The sequence below is a fragment of the Panicum virgatum genome, chromosome 6K (genome assembly GCF_016808335.1).
Source record: "Panicum virgatum strain AP13 chromosome 6K, P.virgatum_v5, whole genome shotgun sequence".
Lineage (NCBI taxonomy): Eukaryota > Viridiplantae > Streptophyta > Magnoliopsida > Poales > Poaceae > Panicum > Panicum virgatum.
Window position 1 is genome coordinate 37,366,449 of NC_053141.1, and position 19,648 is coordinate 37,386,096.

General features: G+C 44.0%; 2 protein-coding genes and 1 long non-coding RNA gene across 4 annotated transcripts; 1 reads left to right on the forward strand and 2 right to left on the reverse strand.

Moving 5' to 3' along the window:
• Positions 1 to 6,341: 6,341 nt before the first annotated feature.
• LOC120712479 (NADP-dependent glyceraldehyde-3-phosphate dehydrogenase) lies at positions 6,342 to 10,846 on the forward strand. The gene is made up of 9 exons (XM_039998267.1): positions 6,342 to 6,719; positions 7,175 to 7,368; positions 7,464 to 7,592; positions 8,773 to 8,892; positions 8,983 to 9,119; positions 9,199 to 9,354; positions 9,875 to 10,253; positions 10,340 to 10,456; positions 10,564 to 10,846. Exons 1-9 carry the CDS (start codon positions 6,569 to 6,571, stop codon positions 10,675 to 10,677), a joined length of 1,497 nt encoding a protein of 498 aa, XP_039854201.1. The 5' UTR covers positions 6,342 to 6,568; the 3' UTR covers positions 10,678 to 10,846.
• A 162-nt stretch (positions 10,847 to 11,008) lies between these two features.
• Positions 11,009 to 15,819, reverse strand: LOC120712480 (omega-6 fatty acid desaturase, chloroplastic-like). Of its 2 annotated transcripts, XM_039998268.1 has the most exons (10): positions 15,430 to 15,819; positions 15,207 to 15,258; positions 14,449 to 14,681; positions 14,230 to 14,373; positions 13,981 to 14,132; positions 13,327 to 13,449; positions 13,063 to 13,240; positions 12,218 to 12,336; positions 11,556 to 11,670; positions 11,009 to 11,476 (listed from the first exon to the last, which is right to left on the reverse strand). In XM_039998268.1, exons 1-10 carry the CDS (start codon positions 15,484 to 15,486, stop codon positions 11,315 to 11,317), a joined length of 1,335 nt encoding a protein of 444 aa, XP_039854202.1. In that variant the 5' UTR covers positions 15,487 to 15,819; the 3' UTR covers positions 11,009 to 11,314. The 2 variants fall into 2 exon arrangements, with proteins under 2 accessions (XP_039854202.1, XP_039854203.1); XM_039998269.1 differs by lacking the exon at positions 11,556 to 11,670 and having other exon boundaries at positions 15,430 to 15,738.
• A 625-nt stretch (positions 15,820 to 16,444) lies between these two features.
• LOC120639202 lies at positions 16,445 to 17,618 on the reverse strand. Its single transcript, XR_005661320.1, has 3 exons — positions 17,532 to 17,618; positions 17,352 to 17,369; positions 16,445 to 16,870 (listed from the first exon to the last, which is right to left on the reverse strand). It is a non-coding gene; the product is annotated as an uncharacterized LOC120639202 (long non-coding RNA).
• Between the last annotated feature and the right edge of the window lie 2,030 nt (positions 17,619 to 19,648).

Genomic DNA, 19,648 nt, shown 5'->3' on the forward strand with positions numbered 1-19,648 from the left:
TGACCTTCTCAATAGTTTCATGAGCAAAGTTCTCAAGACTTGGGTTAATTGCTTCATAGGCAAATTCAAGTTCTTGATACTTGTGAGCCAACTCCCTATGCTCTTGTTTAAGCTTTTTGTGGCTCTCTTCAACTTGCTTAGCAAGTACAAGTGACTCATTGTGCTTTTTGAGCAAGTCATTATACTTGCCAAGCAAATCGAAGTGGGCAAGCTCTAACTTGGCACGAGTGCTCTCAAGAACCTTGACTTTGCCCTTTTCCCTCTTGATAACGGATGTATACTCATTAATGAGGTTAGCAAACTCATTAGGGTCAAGCTCATCATCACTATCATCTTCACTCTCACATACCTTAGAGTTACCTTTGGCCATGAGGCACATTGGAGGTGGAGGTAGTGATGGTTCTTCATTTGTGAGGGCGATGGTGACTATGTCTTCTTCATCACTTGACTCTTCGCTTGATGAGACATCGGTCACCCACTCATGTTTTTCCACCAAGAAGCTTCTCTTGGTGTGCCCTTTCTTCTTTGGGAAGAGCTTGGTCTTCTTGTCATGGCTCTTTTTCTTCCCAAGTCTCTTGTTCTTGTTTTTCCTTTCTTCTTCTTCATCATCGCTTGAATCATGGCGATGCTTGCTCTTGTTGTCCTTGTTTCTTTTGTCCGGCTTGGGGCAATTTGGACGGATGTGACATTTTTCTCCACAATTGTAGCAAATTTTGTTCTTGACATCCATTGGCCGGAACATTCCCTTTTTTAGTCAAAGTTGAAACCCTTCTTGTTGATCTTGTCATTCAAGCGGGTGAACTTTCTCATCATGAGAGCAAGCTCGCCATCATCTTCAACATCGGATGAGCTTTCATGATGATCATCTTCTTCATTGCTTGAGCTTGAATCTTGCTTGATCATCTTGAGCTTGCGGGCTTTGTTTGCCTTGGTTTTTAGAGCAATTGATTTGCTTGAAGTTGGCTCTTCGGACATACCAAGGATACTCATCTCATGAGCGCGAATTTCGCCCACAAGTTCTCCTACTTCCATTGTGTCAAGATTCTCCTTTTGAAGCATAGCATTGATGATGTTATACTTGGGCTTCGGGAGGAGCATGAGAATCTTGCGATTGATGGAGGCACTGTCAATTTTGGATATTTCAAGTGCATTAATGTCCTTGACAATGACATTCAAGCGAGAGTACATATCATTGCAATTTTCATGAGCTAGCATTTTAAAAGAATCATACTTAGCTCTAAACAAGTGATATTTTTGCTCACGAACTTTAGTGGAGCCTTCATGAATTTCAATGAGCTCCTTCCAAATATCACTTGCTAAGTCCATGCCATTAACTCTAGCAAAGACTTCGTCACTAATGGCTTCGAAAATTGCATTTCTAGTCTTGGCATTCCATTTTAATTGTTCGGTGGTGGGAGTTCCGGTGAACCCGGTCTTAGTGGCCAACCACACTTCGGGGGCAATCGCATCAAGATATGCGGCCATGCGAACTTTCCAATAAGCAAAGTTCTTGCCCTTGAAGTGAGGCGGCGAGCCACCCATCTTGGCCATAGCTCTAGGCGGTGAAGCCTAATGATCCAAATGAGCAACGAGGCTCTGATACCAATTGTAAGGATCGATGGACCAAGAGGGGGGGTGAATTGGGCCTTTTTCAATTTCTAAAACAAAGTAAAGCAACCTTAACCTATGCAATGCTAGCAGGGCACCAATTCACCAACCGGATAACCAATGCTAAGAGAGATAAGACAAAGTAAAGCCTAGCAAGGTAGAGCTAAGTTATGATCTCTAAGTCAAGCACATGAGTAAATTGCATGAAAGAAAATGCTTGAATAAAGAGAGTGGACAAGAGACGACCGGATTTTTTCCCGTGGTATCGATGTGTTGGCACACACCCCTAATCCACGTTGTGACACTCACAAAGAGTCTTGTCACCTCCCAAGTCACCGAGACGAGGGCGCTCACTAAGAGTCTCCGTTCACCATCCCGGCGTGGTGGAGATCAAGCCACGTACAATCTTCTTCTCCGGGCTCCCACAATCCTTGGCAAGCTCCGCGAGAAACACCTCGATCACCAAGATCGCCTAGGTGATGCCAATCACCAAGAGTAACAAGCTAAGGCCTTCACTTGAGCAAGAACCGATCACCAAGAACGGATGCACACTAGCTTCTCTCTACTCAAGTCCTTAATCTTGCTTCTTGATTGATTGAATGCACAAGTATGTGAATGATGAAGCTCAAGGTGGCTCTTGACTATAGTATGAGTGTATGGATGTTGCCTGGTGTCAAGAGTGGGCGAAATGACCCATTGGAGGGGTATATATAGGCAGCTCACACAAATAGAGCCGTTGGAGAAAAGCTGCCAGAAAACTGCGTAGCGCCGGTTAATCCGACGTCCCTCCAATAGTCATCGTCGGTTTAACCGGTGAATGTAAACTGCCTCTTCTGAAAACTAGCCGTTACCACTTGGGCAGATTAACCGACGTATCATCGGTTTAACCGGTGAGTGTAGTTGTCCACTGATCAACTGAAAAACCAAGTCTCTGGACAACTGCACCGACGTTAACTCAAACCTATCGTCGGTTTAACCGGTGAGTACAACTTTTGAATTCCTCTGAAAAACCATCTCACTGGTCAATTGCACCGACGTCTTGATTTAAACAGCGTCGGTTTAACCGGTGTATAGAACTTGAAATACCCTAGAAAAACCAACTCTGGACTAATGCACCGACGTTAATTTCAAACACGTCGGTTTAACCGGTGTATTGAATTTGTCCAGACTCTGCTGACTTCGTTTAACCGACGTATAGAAAATTGAGAGCGTCGGTTAAACCGGTGTATAGACTTTTTTCTGATTTTGTCTTTTCTGATCTGAGTCTTGAATGAAATCCAAATATTCTTGAGATATAGTTTGAGAACCACTTATTTGAACTTCTAGAAACCTGAGTGACCATAGTGTGCATCCATTTTCTAATGACCATGTCCATGCTCAAGTTACTTAGCCTTAACCCCTCTTAATAGTGCGATCACTACAAAACTATAAAACCTATACTAACTTAAGTGTCCTTCTCAACCTTGTGACACTTAGGACTAGAAAGATCCTTAGCCTTGTCATATATAAGTTGAAAACCGAGATCGCCTTTTTGAATAACCGAAATTGAGGGGCCTCTTTTGACATATGACCAAATGAGCGATAATGATCTATTAAGCTGCACAAACTCATTAGTCACAATAATGGTTGTCATTAATCACCGAAACATACCTTGAGGGCCTAGATGCTTACAATCTCCCCCTTTTTGGTGATTGATGACAACACAAACATAAATAACGAGAGAGCGAGAAAGATAAAATAGGATAAACACAAACAAAACTCGGAAGCAGGACCAAAGAGTTCAACGGCTCAAACGAAATCCATAGATATGTCTCAAAGAACGGCATACTCAAGCGACAAATGTACATATCCATGAATTAACACCAAATGTGATACAAAGAATCAAAGTCCTGATAACTACGAGCTCTCTCTAGCTCTACCCTCCCCCTAACTCTGAGGCTCCCCCTACCACCTCTCCCCCTTTGGCATCAAAGCACCAAAAGGCGAGCTACGGGTCGTGCTGTCGTGGTACGGCGAGGAAGCGGTCCGGGTCGTCGTCGTCGTCGGACGGAGAGCTCTCACCCTCGGTGACAGACGGAAGCTGCTGGTCTGGGTCTGAGCTCACTGGGGGAGTGACTGTCGTGGAGGCTCTCGTGCTGGCACTGCCTGGTAGAGGATCCGTAGAAGTCGTAACCGGGTCAGCAGAAGAAGTATCAATATCTGAAGAAGTGACTGCTGAGGCTGCCGGCTGCGTCGACTGTGGAAGCAGGGACTCCTCTACTGCTCCTCCCCCTGAAGATGCTGCCTGAAGTGAGGAAGGGAGGGCAACCGACTGAACCGCTGACGGTGAGTCCTGAAAGAGTGTGGTCGCTGGCAGTGGTGAAAAGAGCGGACGACCGGCAGACCCAAAGAGTGCGGACATCGAGAACGTGGTCTCCGGTGTCGCTGTGGTAGCTGGAGCTGTAGTGGGGGCTGGAGGAGGAGGAGCTGGTGTGACTGTAAGCTGAGGTGCTCCTACACCCTGAAGTCCGGGCTGCTGCTGCTGTGGGGCGAGTCCGGTGTGAGAGTAAAGCTGGGAGATCATCCCGAACATTGCCATCATGCCCTGCTGCATCTGCTGGAACTGAGCGTCTGTCCTCTGTGAAACTCTGTCAATGAGGAGGGGACGGCGAGCGGCGGCTGCGAGCGGGGGAGGCGGCTCCCAGGGAAGGGCTCGTGCAGGGGGGGCGGCGTGCCGAGCAGAGCTCGTGCAGCGCGTGAGGGAAAGGAGGAGAGGAGGGAGAAGGAGAAAGGAAAGGAGGGGGAAAAGAAAAGAGAAAAGGAAAAGGAAAAAGAAAAAGGAAAAGGGAAAAAGAAAATGGAGAGAGAGAGAAAGAGAGAGAGAGCGGTCGGCGGGATTCGCGGCGGCGGTCGGCCACGCGCGCGCTGCTGCGACAGTTGGAAGCGACTCGCACGCAGAACGAGGAAAATGGGAACACAAGGACGGGGATTGAATTCGGGTGTCGGAACGGCGGATCGTCGGGAAAGATTTTGAGAGATTAGGAACTCGGACGGAAAAAGATTTAGAACGATTTGAGCTCAACGACGAAAATGATTTTGAAAATTATTTTTAATGAGTAATTTATTTTGGTGAATTTTCCGGGATGTCACAATCCTTGATGTTGGTGCAGTGGCGGAGCTAGGGGGTGCTGGGGTGCTCAAGCCCCCTACTCCCATGGAGCCCAGCCCCTCCCCCCTCCCAACATTTTTGAACCATGCATGATGACGAAGAGGAAGAAGAAAAGGTGGAAGAAGAAGAAGAAAAAGAGAGAAGAGAGGAAGAAAATGAGCCCCCCTAAATTTAGATCCTAGATTCGCCACTGTGTTGGTGTATCTTTCAGCAGGTTTGGTTGTTTGGTCATGTGTAAGTTTGTGGGTTTAGGTGTGTTCTATCCCCTGTTGTTCTTGCTATTTTTATTTTGTGGTGGGATCGCCTACCATTTGCTTGGTAGTATTTTGTAACCGCTTTAATAGCCTCTGACTATTAAAATTTATATAGATCGTATTGCCTTCCTCTTAATAAATACATGCTCAGACACATTTGTGAAAAAAAATCCAATAGCATATGTTTCAGACTAATGATTACTTAAAACAATTATAGATTTTTGGCATACAAAAGTATATATGAAAACACCTTTTACAAATTTTCTTAAACAGTTCTAGTTTTTGTTACAGCTAATAATATATATACAAGGAAAGACTCAATACGCGTGCACTTGTGAAAAGGACACATTATCATACAACAAAACTACTACGGAAAGAAACTTGAAAGAATCTAGGTGCGCTTTATCAACCCATTTGGTATGGGCGCCTCTTACCTTCGACCGAGCTACTCCTTCCGTCATGAAATGTAAGATATTGAAAGGTTTTAAAATTTATTATACTCAAATGTAATGGATTCTAAGATTTTTTGAATAAAAAGATATACTAATTTTCTTAGTTTTTGTGCTAGCTTTGTAAAGAAAGCAATTGCGGTGGACCAGTAGAATAAAAAAGGCCTACTAATTTTTTTGATTTTGGTACGGACAGCTAAAAACTAAGCAATTGATTAACTGAAAACTGCACTAACGAGTGGCACATGTATTTTTTCTCTACCTCTATAATCTATTTAGAAAATCTAGGATGCCCTACACGCAAGGACGGAGGGAGTAGCTATCAATCGACGGACGAGGTATAAATACAGTTGGAATGGCAGCGGTGCTCACAGTCACGTGCGGAGAACTTTTTCAAGTATTCCAATGATTATTTGCACCATTTTTTAAAACTATTGAGTGAAGAAAATATCACTATCACATTTAAATAGAGGTACATGAAATGTACGAGCAAACGAGATACTTGCACAAGTGAAATGCTTCTGGAGGATCAACACGATCCGTCTCCGGAAATATTGGAGCAGTACGTGTCACTGTACTCGCCGGGACACCTCTGCCGGCACGGGCCAGGCAGGTGGTGCCGGTGCCGGATAGGCTGCGAAGCCGAACGCCCCCGCGTCACCCGTTTGGGAAGTGGGAACGCCAGCCACACAGCGCCGTGATCCGCGGCCAGAGGCCACCGCCCGGCGCCGAGCCACGCAGCGCAGAGGGAAAATAGAGAAGGAAACCGGCGGACGGGGACCAAAACCTCGTTCCCTCTCCGTCGTCTTCCTCCTCCCCCTCCTCCTCCCCGCCTCGGTGGGTCCGCTGCGCCCCGCCACGCGCCGGCCTCCTATTTAACCCCATCCCCCGCGCCCCTGCTCCGCCACTCGCGCACCCATCACGCCCCCAACCCCCCCCCCCCCCCCCTCCCCCTCCCCTAGCCCTCTCCGCCACTACCGCAGCAGCAGCTCGAGCTGTCCCTGCGGTGCCCCCCTGTGCCCTTGCGTTTCCGCCACAAGTCCGCTCGCCCGCTCGATCCGCCGGTGTTGACTGTGCTGGTGGTAGGTAGGCAGGCGGGCGCGGCGGCCATGGCGCTGGCGGGGACGGGGGCGTTCGCGGAGATCCTCGACGGCGATGTGTACAAGTACTACGCCGACGGGGAGTGGCGCGCCTCCGCCTCCGGCAAGTCCGTCGCCATCGTCAACCCCACCACCCGCAAGACGCAGTACAGGGTGCAAGGTGCGGGCTCTCGCTTGTGCTCCCCTGTTTTCTTCTTCGCATGCCCCTAGCTAGCTGCTCCGGCTCCAAGAACCTCGGGGAGCTAGTGCTAGTGCTGTGCCGCTGTCCCCTGGTTTGGGGAAAAGGCGGTTGATGGGGACCCAAACGTGCTACAGTCGAATTCCGTCAATGTTCACCAAGTTAGCTTGGCCGAGGAGCGTCATCAATGGCTGCCTCCGCTATCACTTTCCTTAATTATGCTGACCGCCTCTGATAGAGCCTCCTAACTACTGCCCCCCAAATAGTCTCACTTTCCATGCTTAATTCTGCTGTCCCCCAGTTGAGCCACCTTGCAATTTACCGGAAGAACCCCTCTTCAACTAACCAGTTCTCCAGTGGATTAGCGTTTACTAACCAGCAAAAGGAGTTGACCTCACAATCTGCTGTTTGGTCTCGACCCTCTGCGGCCTGTCCAGCATGCACCCAGGAGGAGGTGAACAAGGTTATGGAGGCGGCCAAGGTCGCGCAGAAGGCGTGGGCCCGGACGCCGCTATGGAAGCGTGCCGAGCTCCTCCACAAGGCCGCCGCGATCCTGAAGGAGCACAAGGCGCCGATCGCCGAGTGCCTTGTCAAGGAGATCGCCAAGCCGGCCAAGGATGCTATTTCTGAGGTCCCCAGCAGATGAAAAATCCTGATTGTGTTTTGCTCTGTTTCTTCAGTCGAGACTGCTAACAGATGATAATGTCCTGTTGGGTTTGTTAATAGGTTGTGCGGTCTGGGGATTTGGTGTCGTACACAGCTGAGGAGGGTGTTCGCATACTGGGGGAGGGCAAGCTGCTGGTTTCTGATAGCTTCCCCGGTAATGAGCGGAACAAGTACTGTCTGAGCTCCAAGGTATAGCTGTACTAGTACTACTACTATTATTTTGCTGGACATGCCCCATCATTTTCACTATGACATTGTTTGTATACCATGTTTTATTCAGAATTGTTATGCGACAACTAAGCTAAGTTATGTTTGTATTTATGTTTGTCGTATTAACTGATTTGACCTATGATGAAAGCTTGGAATGGGAAACAAAGTTTTAATTTGTGCTGCAGTATGTCATCTCTAATACAATGATAAATATGCAGTTCGTTTCTCTGAGGAAATTATATATCTTATTGACATGCAAAGGAGGATGGAATATTCCTTGGATTCCTCCGATTCCTTTTACTTTGTCTTGCCTTTTCGTTTATTTATGATGTCATTGCCATGCCGTGATTACTCAGGTTTTGTATTTTCTCTCCTAGTGCGATGTGTTGGTCCCTTGTCCATCCTATTTTTCATCTGTGTCATTGATTGTGTCTCGGCCAAACTCAACTGTAAATGTACCAAATTGGGCGGAAATTGGTCAGATTCAGCCATAGCTCAAAGAAAACATAGGATCAAACAAGTGAGGAGTAGTATCGTGCCTCGAGCTGGGATTCTGGTAACTTCAGTAAAATGGTTGGTTGCTGCTAATTTGCAAATCTTGCCATGGATTGAATCGTCCATTAGCATCAGATTGACAGATTTTTTTGCAACCCTTGCAAAAGTCGGAAAACCATAGTCTATTACTAGTGCGGTCACTTCATTGATATTTGTTCAACCTAAGTAATTGAGCTGGTTGTTCCTCAGTGTATTATTGAAATCATTGACGCTGTTGCTTTATGAAGTGATCTTTTCGCCTTTACTTTCTAAACCAACTTGCTGACCCCTGTGACCACTTTACATTCGGTTATGTTTGTTAGAATGTTAACTCCAAACACCATACATTCAGTTATGGACTCCACACCATACATTCAGTTATGGACTCGACACCAAACTTTCATTTATGGACTCAATAACCAAACAATATTGTTGCTAAACATGAATTTACAGATGTTAAACTGTAGCACTCAATATCCATTCATTCATTAGAAATTAACAATTCAGGTTTTGACAAGATATAAATGTTATATCTGCTATGTTGCCTATTGGTTCTCCCTGAACAGAAGTGGACACTACCAATATTGTTTCGTTCTGTACTTAATATATCATCCTGTTCATGTAGATACCCCTTGGAGTAGTTTTGGCAATCCCGCCATTTAACTATCCTGTCAACCTAGCAGTTTCTAAGATTGGCCCAGCACTAATAGCTGGCAATTCTCTTGTGCTCAAGCCTCCAACTCAGGTATGTGATTACTTTTAGTTAACCTTTATCTCCTTCCTGAGTGCTTTTGAAGTAAAATAGATGCTTATATGAAGTACTATTGTTCGATAGGGTGCAGTGGCTGCGCTTCATATGGTACACTGCTTCCACCTGGCTGGTTTCCCGAAAGGCTTGATTAGTTGTGTGACTGGGAAAGGTTCTGAAATAGGTGATTTTCTTACAATGCATCCTGGAGTCAACTGCATAAGGTAAGTACCAGTAGCGCTTGTTGATAGTTGATATCTTCAGTTTCAGTGAGACAACCTTATTTGTTTCTTTGCTTCTTAGTTTTACTGGAGGTGATACTGGTATAGCCATTTCAAAGAAGGCTGGAATGGTCCCTCTTCAAATGGAGCTTGGAGGGAAAGATGCTTGCATCGTGCTAGAGGATGCAGATCTCGACTTAGTTGCTGCAAATATAGTAAAGGGTGGCTTCTCGTACAGGTACTGAATAATGATGTCTGACATTTATAAAGCAAAATACACATTTATATCACCACTTCATTTGATCCATCGGACAGTCAGACTTGTTGACATCTGCTCATCAACATTCCATATAAGCGTGAAAGTAACAATTGGAAATTAATAAAAGCTTTTAGCTAACTCAACATTGTATGTTGTATCCAAGTTGGTTTCTTATTACTATTATCGTTTCAATGGAGACCAGTCTTACTTCTGACGTGAATAACATACTCTCCCATCTTTGTTAATTTTTAATACAACAACAACAACATAGCCTTTTTTCCCAAGCAAGTTGGGGTAGGCTAGAGATGAAACCCGAAAGAAATAAGTTCAAAGTTCAGGCACATTGATAGCTAGTCTCCAAGTGCTCCTATCCAAAGCTATCTCTTTAGAGATATTCCAATCCTTAAGGTCTCTCTTAACCGACTCATCCCACGTCAGTTTAGGTCTACCTCTACCCCTCTTTACATTATCGACCCGCTCAAATATATTTTGATCACAGTGGCCAGAGGTGCACTGCTGTGAAAGTAGTGCTGATCATGGAATCAATAGCTGATGCCGTGGTAGAGAAGGTTAACGCCAAGTTGGCAAAACTGAAAGTTGGGCCACCTGAGGACGACTGTGATATCACCCCAGTTGTAACAGAATCCTCGGCCAACTTCATTGAAGGCCTGGTGATGGATGCAAAGGAGAAAGGAGCAACCTTCTGTCAGGAATACAGAAGAGAGGGCAACCTCATCTGGCCGTTGCTGCTGGATCATGTCCGTCCTGACATGAGGATTGCTTGGGAAGAACCTTTTGGCCCCATATTGCCTGTAATCAGGATCAACTCAGTTGAGGAGGGCATCCACCATTGCAACGCCAGCAACTTCGGCCTGCAGGTTTTTTTCCTTCCCTCCCCATTAGCAGCGTACCATTACCATTATCCAGCATCTTCAACTAATTATGTGTGCATGACCTGTTTCAGGGATGTGTTTTCACAAGAGACATCAACAAGGCAATCCTGATCAGTGATGCAATGGAGACTGGAACCGTTCAGATCAATTCTGCACCGGCTCGTGGACCTGACCATTTCCCCTTCCAGGTACTTGCTATCACGATTACAGTGGAATTGGAACAACCTGCTGTGACCATCAATTTGTGCCAAGGGGTTAATTTGCTCCAGGTTCTTATGTTTTCTCTGGATTGCAGGGTCTGAAGGATAGCGGCATTGGATCCCAGGGGATAACTAACAGCATAAACATGATGACCAAGGTGAAGAGCACTGTCATAAACCTGCCGTCACCATCCTACACCATGGGCTGAGATGTTCATGTAGAGGGGAGGAGCTGTATGTTTTATAGCCGCAAGAGGACCATGTAGAGAATTCAAATGTTCCGTAGGCACGTGAAATTTGTATGCTATTTGCACTTCAGTTCTGCGTGTACCAGATCTTTTCCATGAAGAATAAAGTGCATTAAAAGTATTTTATCCTGATGCTTTTTCACCGAGAAAATTTGTCTTTGATGCTATTTACATTGCTGGGCAAGATCAATTGAAAAGGGTGCATGCAACTGACAGCGCGATGAAGTAACAAAGAGAATGATAACAATAACTATTAAAAAATCAGCAAATTTGCGAGGAGTTGCCTGCAGACTTTTGGGAACTTGTTGAAACACGCTAGCGTATCTATATCATGATATACAAATGTATTAGAGAACCATACAAATGCTGCATGTTTGCAAATCTGTGTAAATACTCTAACAAGGTGTAAAGTCGAGAAAAAATGGCATTATTTTTCAGCAACCTTTAAGAAACAATGGTTTTTCCTTTTTTGCCACACAATTTGGCATAGTAATTCGGTCAAAATTTGGGGTGTGCATCAATGGTGTTAGGAAGTGCCTTCTAAGTCATTTTATTGTTCGCCTGGCCAATGATACTCTAGTCAACAGTAGTCATGGCATCATGCATAATCTGGCATGAACTTCCGAAGGAATTTGATTGGTAGGGATTCCTCAGGTGCGAGCTCGTCAAATGGGACATAGTATCTCTCCTTGTCGTACACATGGCATCTAGTCAGTATCGTCTTCATCAATCGCCAATTCCAGTTGGCTTCATTGACATACTGCAAGCGGAAGGCATCAAGAGAAAATGAAGCGCAAAGAATCAGAGAGATCCACAGAGTTAGGAGAAATTCAAAGCACCTTGCCCCAGTTCTGTTTAATGGAGTCATAGGCAGCACGGAGGTTATAACTTGGAATTCTTGGAGAAATATGGTGTGGGACATGCACATTTATGTCATGGCAAAGGATCTCTATCCTGTAAAACTCAATTGGTCAGATAAAATTCCATTCAAGAGGCAACATGTTCCCATGATAATTTCACTAGATGTGATTTTGACTAGGTTAGCTCAAACAGAACAAAATTAGCACTTAAGCAACCATGATTCCTTTATCACAAAATATCCAAACAGCATTCTGTACTTGAGCTGAAACTTCACTGAACTATTTGCCTTTGTGAATAATTATAAACTAAGGCAATGTACAATTCCATTTGTCAAATAACTTTGTTAAAATAACGAGGGTTGATGGTTTACAAGCTCATTTGGCACATTCTACCAAATAAGATCTTTAATTTTGGCAAAGTATCTTAAATTTTGAAGGCGAGATGAAACGACAATTTATGATCAGTATCACTTTGTTGGCAACATTTTCAAATTTCAACCACTTTCTGTTCAATAAGAATTATATTTTATGGAAAACCTTTTGCGTTCCTATTTCCTACCATTGTTATCTCGATAGAGTCACATATGTCCAGTAAATAAAAGTTGCTCTTAGTGTGAATGCAATGCAACTGAAATACGCACCATTGAGGGTAGTTACAATGAACTGTGCCATTTAATTGAGCTTGTGCAGCATTCCACTCATCCGAGGATTTGAATGGTATATGGGGAGCCGTGTGATGTACCATTGTAAAAGTGCTCATCTGAAGAGGATCGTTTAAAGGATTATTAATAGTATACCTTCAATATACAAAGTACTAGATAGCGCAGGTATTTTATAGTATTGGACACCGATTATTAGCAATTTAGCTATGCACATTTCACGCTATCCATGCAGCTAATGCCAGGATACCAAAATATCATCTGGTTTATCACTGGAATTTAATCCATGTTAGTACAATAAATCCAACGTATGCTGTGATGAATTTTTCGCAGGGGTTTCCAAAAATGTCATGAATGAGACAATTCCTGGCAAATTCTGTTGCTAGTTACTGATTCTAACACTATAACTAAAGCAAAACAACTGCATATAAAAAAAATTCTAATTTGAATGCCAAAAGGATAAGCAATGGCAGCTGGGATACAAAAGCCAGCAAATACTTTGATAAGTTGTGCAAAAGGACACCTCTTTCTAGACCATTTGACGCACTCTGATGAACAGTAATTTATAATTGTTAAGCATGAATAATTGAATCCACATAACTTCTCCACTTAATTTTTATAAAATTATATAAAAAGAGTCCAAGAACATGATAATTATTGCCATGGACTTTGACGTCATGTAGATTTCAACAAATGAAGGTGACAGGAAGTAGGAAATGTTAGATATTATAAAACACTATATTAGAGTTCAAGAGCTTGCCAACAGTTATCATGGACTTGGACACAACATATACTTCAACAATGATGGTGGGAATAAGGAATTTTACCCAAAAATGATAAACCATCCATGGCATAAACCAGAACTTAAACCATCCAGCCAGTCCTGATTTGAGAATGATCAAAGGCCATCCAATTGCCATGAATGCAAACACACATGCTAAGCTTATCTTAACCCTTGGAACTTCATTTGGTCTGAATTTTTTTAGATCAAAGTGCCAAATCAACCTGAGACAGGTGACCAATAGTTAGCATAAATATTGTATACTGGAGCAGTTCGTCCTGCAATACAGAAAAGATTGAGAAAGAAATACCAGTGAGCAATTGACATCCATGGCCTGATAGGGCCATAGCCAAAAATAATAGCCTTCCTCAGAAGAGGTGATGATTCAATTTCCTTTTGCCAAACAGGTTGCCACGCGGTATCTTCTATCAACCTGGACATTATGCGAAAGGTAAATATTCCGAATGACAAATTATGTCCTAGCTGGAAATTTTCCAGGCTTTCGTGTTAAAATGTGAGTACACAATGTCATCCATATTCCCACAAACAATACACAATATTAAAGAGTTCTATAAGTTACACTATGATATACAAATAATCTGCAGTATATCTGTCATCTGCGCATGGTGAATACCAAAGAGCCAGTATTAGCATTATATATGCTACGGATGAAGAAATATCTATGAAATTGCTCGTTTGACATTTCCTGGAATTAACTGAAAGTTAAAAAAACATTCCAGTGGAAGTTCAAAAACTGGGGAAAAATGAGTCCACATGAAGTGCAATAAAAAAGCGGAACAAGTAAGGATGCTGCATGAGTACAAAGTGATGAGTTCTTGTTACGACGCAATGCATGAAGGAAACACTTCTAGAAGGAAGTAGCAGTTATACTACTTGAACCCCGAAGAGCATTTCAGGATCGAGATATTATTCAAGATTAACATACAAGGAGGTATGTACATACATATTTGTCTTGGCATGATGTCGGTCATGCTTGAATCTCCACGGTTCATAAGGATACATCAATGGCATGAATGCTAAGGTTCCAACGATATCTTCCACCAACTTATTCCTTGAAAATGATTTGTGAGCACAATCATGACCTATGACAAAAAACTTTACAAAAACATCATTTAGAATGTGGAGAAACCACCAAGATACAAATACGCGCACATTCACACACAAGCTTTAGAGAGCAAGGGAGGGAGCTAACCCCAGTCACTGCTGTGCCAGTCCAAGCCCAAGCCAAGGGAAGAAGATACCATGGAGACTTTGCAATGAAAAATAGACCCAGTGCGTAAGAAGTAACTGATATTAAAACTGATGTCCAAGCCTTTATATCATTGATTTCAAATACCTAGCAATAGCCAAACTTGCGTAAGAATTTGTGCAAATAGAACAACAAAAGCATGCTGGTGTTGGCAGCTGGCACCTCTTTAGGTAGAGTATCCATGACGTCTTTAAGAGTGACACTATCTGGCAGTTCTTCTCCAATTTGTGTGAACCCAAAATCTTCAGCCATTTGCTTCCTTGTTTCCTCATCATCTAATATTGGTGGAGCAACAGGCAGGACTGCTGCTTGCAAGCCTCCTCTTTGATTCGATGGTAAAAAATGGTGGCAGCTTCTTCTGTTATATACAACAGCTCTCTTCACAAATAAATTACCTGATGAAAAAAAGAATATAACATCTTCATAGGGAAAGCTGTTGAATGGAAATGAGGAAGATAACAATTCTCACTAAGATAAACTCCAATGAGCCAAACAACGAGCCAAGTTATCTACGTCTATGGTATAATTTATTGGCTTTAAACTTTAATACCTCATCCTGCTTTAATACAATAAATTCTCAGGATGCAAATTACATTGCATTTTTTAAATTTGCATTAACGCAGACTATGGGATTGGAATTCAATTACAAATTACGGCTTAGACAGACCTTAGACCCTGTCTCGGGAGCTGCCAGATTGTGAAACTGGTATCACAAATCGTTTCCAATTGAGTACTACTCTATGGCAGGCAACCTAAAGGTTAGCTTGAAGATAACAACCAACAACCAGCTACAACCACTCAAAGGCCAACATTTTGACCAATAACTCAGCCCACCAATGCAGAATCCAGTACCACACGACGCCACGAGCCAGTCCTAACAGTAACAGTTAAAGTAGTCAGTTACGCGAGAAGAAGCGTACCTGCCGGAGCTCCGGCGGCTGCTCTCCGCGGCAGCAATCTACTGGACGGCACCTGAACAGCAGCAACCAAAGCCAGGTAAGCGCCTCGGAGGAGTTAGAGCGAACAAGCGGTGGGCATTGTAATTTCGAACGGGTCCAGGCACACTGAAGCACGCATTCTGAAAAAAATTGGCATATACTAGTATGACTGAATGAAAGAAAGCGGAGAGCGCCGTCCTCCTACCCGCAGGGAGGGGAGCTGCAGCACGGGGCCGGCGGAGACGCCGCTCGCCGTCGCCATCCCCCCCTCTCCGTGGCGTGCAGGCGAGGAGCGCGGGGGCGGTGGTGACTGGCGAGTGGCGAGAGCTGCGGACACCGCGGTTTGGATGGACGGGGTGCGGTGCGGGCGGCTTTGGCGGCTGAGAGAGAGAGGCTGAGGCGAGCGCACGCCGTGGGCCGCAGCGATGGGACCGGTCGGCTCGGTCCAGCAGCGCCGCGGGCCTGCCGCTGCGCCAACAGCCACACGCCGCGCCGGCCGGCGATGAGCGCCGCGCAGGCGGTTGGGGGATTTGGGCAGAGGAAAAAGACAGGCGGCGCAGCCTGGCCTCGGGCTGGTGTTGTGGGTCCCCCCGGGAAGTCGGCGACGGCGAAGTCCGTCAGGCCCATGATGTCGGCCGGGGTGGGTGGGGGTGGTGCCGACGTGCCGTGGTGGTCGTCAAGCTGCTCGGCTGACGGTGAGGAGGCCGCGCGCGCGCCTGGTGGTGGGATCTGGGCCTGTTTGAGAGGATGACGGGCCGAGCGAAGAGAGAAGGCCTGCGAGCGAGGTGTGCGCAAGGCCGAAACGTCACAGCCAGGCCCGCAGTAGATTTTCTGCAGTGACACTTTTACACTCACTGGTCAATCTGCAAGGGGGCCGGAGCGGAGCGCCCCTAAATGCAACCCGCCGATCCTCCCGTGGTAGAGCAGGTTCTGGGGTCGAACCGCTCCCTCGAAATGGCTGCCCCGCCAGACCCACGGGTAGCCAGGGGCCGACCCCTTTCGCACTGCTACATGTATCGCCTAACAAATAATTAAACATTCAGCTGCACGTATCGCCCATCGTCACATGTTACATGCTAGCTGCTGCTGAGTGCTAATCTCCACATGTATCGCCCATCGTCTACACGTTGCAGACTAGCTGCTGCTAAGTGCTGATCTCTCATGTGCCAACAAAGCAGCCAACAAATAAAACGAGCTCTGCATCATATTTGTCCAAAGACTAAACAAGCAAGCAATAAAATAGAAAAAAAATCTCTAGACATTGCTTTCACCTTCATACATGGATTTGTATATTTAATGATTAAACATAGAAGATGAACAAAATAAAAAATATCCAAAAAGAGATTGGAGCTGAATACTGAAAAGAGGTAGACAGTACAAACTTTATAAAGCTATACAAACTTTATAAAGCTACTCTCTTAGACATTCAAGGTCAGCATAGATTGCAGAATAAATTGAAGTACAGGGACAACATCTTGGTGGAAAGATTTGCTCAAACTGTTGGACTCTTACAAACAGAAGATGGCTCAAGTCTCTGTCAAGAATGGAAGCACGGTTGTATACTAGGGACCTGTTGGACCGCTGTGGAATGGAACTGGAATCTTCCCAGGAGCTCGCTTCAGAAGCCGGCCATGGTTACCAAGCAACTGAACAAAAAAAAATACATGAACGAAATCAGATTACTTGCACTGGCTGACGGCTGAAATGACTTACTCCAGAAAAATATTTTGAAGCAATCAATACAAGTGACTCCTGAGAATCTTTGTCTCATACTACTTTGAGTTACTGGTTTCCGTTCTAACAAGACAATTTCAATATGTTCTCTCTATAGCCATTTCATATACATATTTTACAGCAGAGCTCTCCCCTATTGCTGCCCTCTAGATAAAAATAAATAAATGCAATCAACTCATTCAGAAAGGTCATTGCATGGCGGTTAAAGTAAATACAGAAAGGTACCAACACAGAAAATGGGAAATAGTTCCAAATTCCTGACTAACCAAGAACTGTTGATGCATCAAGCATAACAGATGTTTAAACTCATACAAACTTCACTAGCAAGAACTGTTGATTGTTGACAATGCACATCTTGACATCTAGAAAATATCAAAATTAAATGTACCTCACCTGTAAGACCAGCCATACCTGCCAGAGAAACAATGATCAGTACTTAAGTAAATAACAAGCCATCATAAATTGCAATCAGCAATTCTGCGCAATGATCAGGATTTCATCTTTGTAACAGAAGAGAAAGCAGCATGCAGATGTAAAAGAATAAAGTGACAAGGCTGAACACTGATAGATTACCTAATTGCAGTTTCATGTATTATCTTTGGGCATTATCAAGTCATTGATAGATGACATACTGAACTCTATATTTTTACCTTCCGCCCTGAACCAATCCTGAGTGCAAATGAGTGCTTCTACTGTCTCAGGCAGTAAGCTGCTACGAAAATCATTGATTATTTTTTTACTAGTGCTAAAAGCTGATTCAGAAGCCACAGAAGATGCTGGAATGGCCAACAGATCCCTTGCTATACATGCAAGAGTGGGATACTTGACTGCATTACCCATCCACCACTTCAAGATGTCAAATTCTGAAGAACGCGGAACTGGGTTCTCCTCCAAATATCTATCCAGTTCTGTTGTCTTCTATGACTGAAGATCATGACTAAGCTGCCTATCCCAAGCTGCCCATGGATCCGTCTTCATGGAAGGCATTTCATGATTGTTGGATCCCAAGTGGCCCATAGATGGAACATCTGGCTCTTTTCCTTTAAAAGAATATGTTTGAAACAACTCACGAACTAGATTTTCCACTCTATCAAATCTTTGCTTGGCTTTGGTTCCAAATGATTCACGAAAAAGGAAGTCTATGAATTTGAGCTTATACCTTGGGTCAAAGATAACGGGCACACAGAGTAATACATATGACTTGTTCCAGTATTTGTTGAATTTCTTCTTCATTGCCTTCAAGACCACGGCAAGTTCAGTATCTTCAATCGATAGCTCCTGCTCCAAAGCTAACTTGATCTTCCACATTTCATGGAAATAGAGATTAGAAGTAGAATATTGGATGCCAGAAACAATGGTTGCACCCTTAAAGACCTGCAGCAGCCTACAAAGGACCGCAGCCTTCTTCCACTCATCCGAAGACGGTGCATATGTGTACTTTTGATCCTCACTTTTTAACTTCTCAAAGGCTACCTTGAACTTTAAGGCTGTTTCAAGCATCGACAGTGTTGAGTTCCATCTTGTAACAACAGCAAGCCCTGGCGTCTTCATACATGTGAGTCCTTCTTGGGCAATTATTTCCTTGAACATCTGTTTTCTTGATTGTGAACCACGGATATACTTCACACTTTCACGAATGTTCACAATAACCGATTCCACGACTCGAAGTCCATCCTTGACAATAAGATTTATGACATGCCCAGCACACCGATGGTGAAGCAATTTGCCTTCTGCTGGTAGAAAATTCTTATCCACAAGATTTTTCCTCAACAAGTCAATCATTGTATTATTTGCTGCAACATTATCAAGAGTAATCCCAAACAGCCTATCTTCAATTGACCAATCTTGAATGCAGTTTTGGATATTGTTGAAAAGCTCAACTCCGGTGTGTGGTGTTTTAACATCAATGAACTTAATTATCCTTTTCTGCAATTTCCACTCAGCATCAATGAAGTGACATGTTACAACAATGTAACCTAATGTCTGATTGCTTGTCCACATATCTGTAGTGAGAGAGAACCTACAGTTTTCATTTTGCAATGTCTCTTTAAGTGCAGCTTTTTTCTCATGAAAGACTTTCATGCATTCATTTTTGGTTGTAGTTCTGCATGGGACCTTGAATAGTGGGTTTAGACTTGACACAAAGCTTCTAAATCCATCATATTCTGTAACGAGAAATGGAAACCCATGTAAGGATATCATTCGCATAAGCTCTTTTCGTGATACATCTGGGTCATAGCTCCAATCCTTCAAACGACTACCACATGGAGATCTTAATGTGGAGCTCAAGTCTTGCACAATCCTAAGATTTCTAGTCCGTTTTTTACATCTTTTCAAATGGGTCAGAAGAGAACTTGTCCCTGCACCTCGTTTGGCAGCCATCAGAGTATCACAATGTTTGCACCTTCCTTGCACAACTACCCCATCTTCGAGTACTGGTTCAAATTCTTTCCAACATTGGGATCTGAATTTTTTAGTTGCCCTTTCTATTGCTGCTCTAACAGATGGATCAGTGCCCTCAGATTGGTGAAGACTATTGTCAACCTCAATATCACACATATCAATATCTTCGTTGAAACCTATTGCAAAATGGGCAATGCTATCACATAGCTCTAGCATTGGTTCAAAATAAAATACAGCTCCAGCTAGTTAATCTTTGTTTAGCGTGTGCAATACTCATCCTAAATCCA

What these genes read in the sequence shown, in the direction of transcription:
- LOC120712480 (XM_039998268.1), bottom strand. Translation starts at nt 15,486, where the DNA reads ATGGCGACGGCGAGCGGCGTCTCCGCCGGCCCCGTGCTGCAGCTCCCC. An exon ending in TGCAGCTCCCCTCCCTGCGG is followed by an intron (nt 15,259 to 15,429) that starts GTAGGAGGACGG and finishes GCTGCTGTTCAG; the next exon opens with GTGCCGTCCAGTAGATTGCT. An exon ending in TGGATGTCAATTGCTCACTG is followed by an intron (nt 13,241 to 13,326) that starts GTATTTCTTTCT and finishes CACCTGTCTCAG; the next exon opens with GTTGATTTGGCACTTTGATC.
- LOC120712479 (XM_039998267.1), top strand. Translation starts at nt 6,569, where the DNA reads ATGGCGCTGGCGGGGACGGGGGCGTTCGCGGAGATCCTCGACGGCGAT. An exon ending in GACGCAGTACAGGGTGCAAG is followed by an intron (nt 6,720 to 7,174) that starts GTGCGGGCTCTC and finishes CGGCCTGTCCAG; the next exon opens with CATGCACCCAGGAGGAGGTG. An exon ending in CTGACCATTTCCCCTTCCAG is followed by an intron (nt 10,457 to 10,563) that starts GTACTTGCTATC and finishes TCTGGATTGCAG; the next exon opens with GGTCTGAAGGATAGCGGCAT.